General features: G+C 42.8%; 1 protein-coding gene across 1 annotated transcript; it reads left to right on the top strand.

Annotated features, from left to right (window-relative positions):
- Positions 1-1,299: 1,299 nt before the first annotated feature.
- On the top strand, positions 1,300-2,708 carry LOC100277462 (zinc finger protein). Its single transcript, NM_001151013.2, has 3 exons — positions 1,300-1,748; positions 2,195-2,268; positions 2,352-2,708. Exons 1-3 carry the CDS (start codon positions 1,408-1,410, stop codon positions 2,354-2,356), a joined length of 420 nt encoding a protein of 139 aa, NP_001144485.1. The 5' UTR covers positions 1,300-1,407; the 3' UTR covers positions 2,357-2,708.
- The last annotated feature ends 5,293 nt before the right edge of the window (positions 2,709-8,001 follow it).

Raw genomic sequence — 8,001 nt, 5'->3', positions numbered from 1 at the left:
AGGAGACCTCTTACGAAGAATTAGGAAATGCTAGCCTTGTCTGGTGTTTATCTCATTGTGTTGCGTCACTTGTTCCGATTATTGTGATTCCGGTCTTGCATTGCATTCATACATTCTCTAATTTGAATATATATATATAACTGCTAGCTGAAGTAGTATTTGATATTGAGCTCTTGATGATGTTGTTTCCTTCTAAGATTTAGATACAAGACGCATATATATATATTCACCCGGTTCCTGGTAACATGCATGCCGGTAGTTTTGATTCAACACCACGTAACATGCATGCCGCATTTTAGAGGCGCGCGGACCCATATCACGATTTAAAATATAAATTTATATGACATTTGTATATCATGTTTAAAAATATAAATAAACTTATAAATAATTCTAGTAGTGTGCTTCTTCCTTGGTAACCATAAGACTATGGGCGCCAGCTAGCAGATCGTGTATATAGCTGCACCTTGATTCATTCCTAGCTATGAGTTCATATTTATCTTCCAAATTTTAGATTTCCTGTTCTTCCTTCTTATTAGCTATAAGTATATTTTTATTTTCTAAAGTTTAGTCCTCTTCTTGTTTTGTCTAGTGAGATCTCTACACCTTAGCTATATATATGTTTATTTTTTAAATTTTAGTCTCCTTGTTCTGTCTGGTGAGATCCCTATACCTTATTTTTTTTCAAATTTTTTTGCACTTTTCTTACTGAATGAATATGATTTTATTGAATAAAAATAACTTTACTGAATTTCATAAAAAATATTTTTATACGGTATCATCTAGTACAAAATCTTGTATCATCTGCCGGTGCCGCTGGCTGTTTTGATCGGTTCCCGTGGCGACATGCATGGATGCATATATAGTGCTGAGCTGGTCCCAAAGATGAGATATCGATCTCACATGCTAGCGCGCATTGCCTGATGAAGTTGGGAACTGGAGGAGGCAGGACGCAGGAGGCATTTGGTTCCTAGCTGACCACACCCCGATCGAGCTCGGATCTCCCTCCTGGTGACTGGTGAGAGAGCCTGAGAATGCATATGCATAGGTCGCCATCAATCCTGGACCTGGAGATTCCCGGGCGCTAGCTTATGAGTTATGACTTGTGACATGCATGGCGGTGGTGGTATAGGATAACTGAAAAGCTAGCTACCTATGCTGCATGATGAGCCGGACAGAGCGAACACTCAGCAGCTCACACGCACACAGTTCACAGCTAGCTTTCCTTTGCCTTCAGCTGTAGCAGCTAGTGCCGCACTACCAAACCCTATATAAAAGCCCGCGCGCGCCTCGTTCCTCTTCAAACCCAAGCCATCATCATCTATCTAGACTAGAGCAAGCTAAGCTCGGCTAGCATTCCAGAAGCTGCATCTATTATCAGCTACCTCTCGATTCATCGCTTGCGATCGAATGGAGAAGATGAACGTGGTTGCGAGCAGGAAGCAGCCCGGCGACTGGAGCTGCCGGTCGTGCCAGTACGTGAACTTCTGCAAGCGCGACGCGTGCCAGCGCTGCGGCGAGGGCAAGCTGGGCGTGGAGCGCACGGACTACGCGGCGCTGGGCGGCGACTGGGACGTGAAGCCCGGCGACTGGTACTGCTACCGCTGCGGCGTGAACAACTACGCCTCCCGCGCCAGCTGCTTCAAGTGCGCCGCCGCCAAGAACGAGTCCACGGCCGCCGTCGCGCAGGGCTGGGGGTACACCGTCGCCGGCCAGGCCGGAATGATGCCCGGGGACTGGATCTGCCCAAGGTGATGACACGGCCCCGGCTTCGGCTTTTATTTATATTCGTTATATAATTATTGCAGCAGACGATGACACATGGATGCATATTGCACCGACCATGCATTATTCTCTTGCTAGCTAAATATCTGATCTCTTGTGTTGGTGTTTCATTTGCGTGCTCACTGCTCATCAGCCAGAATATAAATATTTGCATGCTGATGAGCTGATCAGCCAGAACAAAAATTTGCAACTCAAGTCCGATCGTCCCTGGAATATTCTGCCCGCGGCAGAATGCTGATGAGCTGCCAAATAATGGAATCTCTTGTCGTGTCGGCTCCGCATTCCTAGCTTGCTTCTAAACTAGGAGTAGAAATTAATGTTACCAGCTGCTACGACTAGCTAAATTGCTAATGTTTTTTTCCTGCCAAATAAATATTCCGTTCCTAAAAATGTTCCGAATTTGTCTGTGCAGACTGGGTTGCAACGTGCAGAACTACGCCAACCGAACCGAGTGCTTCCGGTGCAGTATGCCCAAATCATACTACGGTAAGCAGTGCAAGTCAACTTCTGCGTGGCATTAATATCATACTCAACTCCCAGCTAATTAACCCTGCTTTCCTTTTGATCAGGTTGATGGGGCGCGGCGGCCGGCCGGGCAACTACGTAAACTGATGAGCAAAACAAACAAAAAAAAGACATAATAAGCCGTACGATGAGCTTGAAGAGAGAGCTAGATACTGATGATGGTTGGTCAACACGCCACGAGGACATTTAACCATTTTCCTTTCTTTTTTTGTCACCCTTTCGAATGATGCATGTAACTATATTCACCCTTTCGAGCAGCAACTGAAGCTAAATAGGAGAGGAGGAATGTGAAACAAAACCCAAAAAAAAAACGTGACTGATCGATTATGCCAACACTATGTCAGTCTGTTGTTTGTCCCGTACGTCCCTTTTTTCCCAATAAAAAGCCGAGGTTGAAGAAAGGAAAAATGCCTTTTTACAATAACAAATTAAAGTTCCTACGACGCGCCACCTGAAAAAAAAAGGAAGCAGCTAGCCAGCCTGATTGATCGACAAATGGGACATGGCATGGATGCTTATATATATTATTCCCAATATATCTTCTGACTGCTTACCCCAACTGCTGCACAAAATAAAAATTCTGCCCATAAAATATTCATGAACGTTGGAGGCGACAGGAATGTTTAGGCCATGTTTGGTTTCTTTAGTTTAGGGACTAAAGTTTAGTTAGGAAACTAAAGTTTAGTCCCTAACATGTTTGATTCTAGAGGCTAAAAAAAAGTAAGAATATACTAAATGACTTATAAGAAGATTAAAATAGCCTTTAACATTCTCCTGCTATTAGTACAATTGAACTAAATGAGGGGTAAATGTGGAATTAATATGGTTTAGTCTCTTTTAGCACATATGTGAAGGACTAAAGACTAAATCATTTTAGTCCATATTTTAGTCTTAGTGTTTGACAAAAAAAAAGACTAAATGAGACTAAAACTAGAGGCTAATTTTTAGTCTCTCTGACCAAACACCCTCTTAATCCTCCTATCCGGCACACTGCGTGACGACGACCACGACGACGCGCGCAGCAGGGGGCCATGGATGATTTCCATCTCCTGCTGCATGCATGTATGCAGCTGCGCAGCCATAGCCGGATAAGATTCCGGGGACAATCATGGCCCTGCTTTACCCTCCAAAGCGAGCTAGCTGATCGAGATGCGGACATGGTTAGTCACCACTTTGGGCTTCGATTACGACCCGGCCCGCTAGCTGCTGAGGCCGCCGTAAGTGTAAGGCTACCCGAGTGAATAATAGCTCTTCGTAATTGAGGAAGTGTATTTATGTCATTTTATAATCTTGACAAGTCCTTCACTTTTCTTTTCTGACGCCTTTCTCCGATCACGCCGATAAGCTTCCATTTCCTAATTTTCTTCAGTTCCATGCATGCTTCGGCTTGTTCGAACGTCTTGGGCTCCCTCTAGTACAATAGCCACCGCTCGTTGGATTAGTTTATTTTCTAAAATAGGCTCAAACCGTGGAACCTACTTCGAAGGGCTCTATGCTGAACACCTCCGTTTGTGTTTGTTATTGAAAACGGTGCATGTAAAATACGTGAATTATATATGAAGGCGTATCTAGTTTGTTGGGTCGACTATTGATTTATGAGTCGGGCTAGTTATATAAGGGGGTTAGGCCCGTTATGTCCCCCACAACATTTATTGTGAAAGGATCCGGATGACCAAGAGATGGTGAACTGGGCTTTTCTAAAATTTCTTAGAATAATTAAGTCCTAAGCATAAGCTCAGCTTCACCCTAGAGTCTAATGAAATTATACATGATAAGCGTAGTAGAAACAAACCCTATGCTACCATAGCACTACTTGAAATGTAAATGCTTAAAGTAAATTGCTCAAAGTAAGTGTAGCAATAAAGTAATGGTAACGATGACTCCTCCATTTTTTCTGAGGTGTCAAAGAGTCGTCACTCTCGACTAGTCCTCGTTGTAGCACCCACACAAGGGTATAACTCCCCCCTTGGTCCGTGTAAGGATTAAGTGTTCACTATGAGCTGGTTCTTTGCCGCTCTAGCACGGTGATCCACTCGCAACCGTGTACAACCCTCGAGTCAGGTCACCCACAAGCATTTTAGTTGACCACCGTACTCCAATCACCACCGAGCCATCTAAGTGATTTCGATCACCAAGGGTAACAAGTACTAGACTCTCAATTGACCATGACAAGCCTAATATGAATGGTGGACGCACACAAGTGGTATTTTATACACTAATGAGGTTGCTAATCGCAAGATTAACACTATTGGGACAAAGGCCGGTCAAGACCTCGATCACCCAAACAAACCACAACTAACCACGAACAAGACTTTATCACAAGCATAGGGATGAAGGACCACCTAGTCTTGAAGATAGCAGAATCACTAGAAGCAGACGAGGTCTACTTCAACTCAGAGGCTACATCTCCCAAGCAAAGGGCCCCAGGAGAGCACGAAGGCAAACTCCGCCCTCAGCGACGTCCACAAGAGTAGCCTAACCCTTCATCAATGGTGGCTCCATCGACTTCCGAACAAAGCATGTAAGTCTAAGTCCCTAAGACAAAGTAAACCATGGTGAAGGCCCATGGTACTTGGGCCATGCCTAATAACTTGCCCCCTATTATGGGGTGAGCCATAGTGGCCCACTTGCCAGCTGAAAGTCGCCTAGAGGGGGGTGGATAGGCGAAACCTGAAAATTAAAACTTTATCCCCCAACTAGATCCCTTGATTAGTGGTTAGAACAAGATATACAATTATCGGAGTATAAAAACTAAGTTCTTTGCTTGTAAATAATGTTGCTTTGAAATAATGCGGAATTGATAATCAATACAACTAATAGGTATATGAATAATAAAGCAAGAAGGCTTAGATGGGAAGAGCAATACTTTCTTGCGAAGTGTTGCTTCACTAAATGAGAATTTAACTTGAAGCAACACCAAATGATATTGACAAAGAATAGCGCAAGAAAACTTAGAGGAAGGGAAAATAAACAAATCACAAGCAATAAACACAATGGACACGGATGATTTGTTTTACCGAGGTTCGGCCCTCGAGGCCTAGTCCCCGTTGAGGAGTCCACTAAGGACGGGTCTTTTTCAACCATTTCCCTCTCTCCACCGATCACTCAAGGATCGGCGAGCTCTTCTTCTTCTCAAGGATCACTCTCGATCCCGCAAGGACCACCACACTCTTTGGTGTCTCTTGCTAGCTTTTACAAGCCTCCAAAACTTTGGAGGAAGTTCGATGGGAGTCAAAACTCCATGCGCAAATGAGCACAAGGATGTAGCACACACTATCTCTCAATGAATCTCACAAGGCACTAGTGCTAAACTCAAATGAGTAGCTCTCTTTTGCTTGCTCTTTCTTTTGTGGCACTTGTGTTGGTTGTAGTGGTCTAAATCTTGTGTATAGGATGGATCAATGAATAGAAGTGGTTGGGAGGGCTTGAGTATGTCAACTAGATGACTTGGAATGTTGCTTGGACTCCCACCCCTGAAGTGGCCGGTTGGGGTGGTATTTATAGCCACCAAACAAAATATGGCCGTTGGAGAAGCTTGCTGGCGATGGGCGCACTGGACAGTTCGGTGCGCCACCGGACAGTGTCCGGTGCGCCGCCACGTCATCCTTCTGTTAGGGCTTGGAGCTGGTCGACCGTTGGAGGCTTTGTCCTCATGCGGCACAGGACAGTCCGGTGCCACACCGGACAGTCCGGTGCCCCTCTGACTTCTGCTCTGACATCTGAATTCAACTGTTCACCTTTGCAGAGTCGACCGTTGGACACAGATAGCCGTTGCTCCGCTGGCGCACCGGACAGTCCGGTGTCACACCGGACAGTCCGGTGAATTATAGCGGAGCTGCGCCTGAGAAACCCGAAGGTGACGAGTTCGAAGGCGATCCTCCCTAGTGCACCGGACATTGTCCGGTGCGCCAGACCAGGGAGCACTTCGGTTTCTTTTTGCTCCTTTCTTTTGAGCTCTAACTTGTTCTTTTTATTGGTTTGTGTTGAACCTTTGGCACCTGTAGAATATATATTCTAGAGCAAACTAGTTAGTCCAATTAGTTGTGTTGGGCATTCAACCACCAAAATCATTTAGGAAAAGGTTTAAAGCCTATTTCCCTTTCAATCTCCCCCTTTTTGGTGATTGATGCCAACACAAACCAAAGCAAATATATAAGTGCAGAATTGAACTAGTTTGCATAATGTAAGTGCAAAGATTGCTTGGAATTAAACCAATATGCATTTTCATAAGATATGCATGGATGCTTTTTCTTTCTTATTTAACATTTTGGACCACGCTTGCACCATAAGTTTTGTTTTTGCAAATTCTTTTGGAAATTCTTTTCAACGTTTCAAATAGTCAAAGGTAAATGAATAGGATTCTTGAGAAGCATTTACAAGATTTGAAATTTTCTCCCCCTGTTTCAAATGCTCTTCATTTGACTGAACAAAACTCCCCCTTAATGAAATCCTCCTCTTAGTGTTCAAGAGGGTTTTGATAATTATTTTGAAGAGGGTATACCAATTTGAAATTATATCAACAATAAGATACCAATTTGAAAATACTTCTTTAAAACAAATTGCAAGACTAAAATTTTGAAATTGGTGGTGGTGGTGGTGGTGCGGTCCTTTTGCTTTGGGCTAATACTTTCTCCCCCTTTGGCATGAATCGCCAAAAACGGATACTTGTGAGTGAAATATAAGCCCTTTCTATAAGTTGTCTCCCCTTTTGGCAAATAATATATGAGTGAAAGATTATACCAATGTGGAGAGATAGTGTGGAGTGATGGCGAAGGGTAGATAATACCGATAGAGTTGAGTGGAAGCCTTGTCTTCGCCGAAGACTCCATTTCCCTTTCAATCTACGACTTAGCATAGATATCACTTTGAAAGCACATTAATCGTAGACATAAAGAGATATGATCAAAAAGATATATCAATTAAGCATAATCATAGTTCTATATGATATAGATTGCTCCCCCTAAATATGTGCATGGTGAGGAATACATATTTTGGCCTTAAATGCCATTTGCACATAATTAGGTTAATGAGAACATATCTATAGCATACAGAATGTGAAGTGCATTGTGTCATAGTATAAGTGTGATGCTCATGACAGTTTATGCACTTATGAAAGCATGTTATAAACATCTTAAGCATTTTCCCTTAAGGATTTCAAAGAGGCTTAAGGACCATCCACCTTTGGAACAAAGGCAGCTTATCCTCGTTACAAGGTTAAGCTTTAAGCTCTTTGACAATAAAATTACTTCACCCAGTTTTAACAAAGATGGATAAATGCAGGAATGAAATATTTGAGAGGTTAAACTAGGTATGAAGCAGGGAAAGATACAAAGACATGCTTTATCTTCCTTTTATACAAGATATGCAAAGAGTGTATATAAGAGGAAGATTTTGGTACATGTGAAAATGATAGGAAGTAGATTTACCCTTTTTGTACCTTCTCATAGAGACGCTCTCTTCATTGTGCCTTGTCCTTTGTCTTTGTTGCTTAAGACCTATACTCAATGACAATGTATGGAAATATTTTGCACAAGAGAGAGTTCTTACAACTAGTGATCCTCTTTAAAGTTGTGGTTAGCATATGTCAAGTGGATCACAAGTTGCATAAATGAATCATGAATTCTCCTTTAAACTTAGTGCATATCAAGAGAGATATCGATTGAACTAATATGAGGCACTAAGAAACATAAGAGT

The sequence above is a fragment of the Zea mays genome, chromosome 8, assembly GCF_902167145.1.
Source record: "Zea mays cultivar B73 chromosome 8, Zm-B73-REFERENCE-NAM-5.0, whole genome shotgun sequence".
Classification (NCBI taxonomy): Eukaryota; Viridiplantae; Streptophyta; class Magnoliopsida; order Poales; family Poaceae; genus Zea; species Zea mays.
The sequence above is the reverse complement of the archived record's forward strand: the minus strand, read 5'-3'. Positions and strand labels throughout refer to the sequence as shown.

What these genes read in the sequence shown, in the direction of transcription:
- LOC100277462 (NM_001151013.2), top strand. Translation starts at nt 1,408, where the DNA reads ATGGAGAAGATGAACGTGGTTGCGAGCAGGAAGCAGCCCGGCGACTGG. An exon ending in GGGGACTGGATCTGCCCAAG is followed by an intron (nt 1,749 to 2,194) that starts GTGATGACACGG and finishes TTGTCTGTGCAG; the next exon opens with ACTGGGTTGCAACGTGCAGA.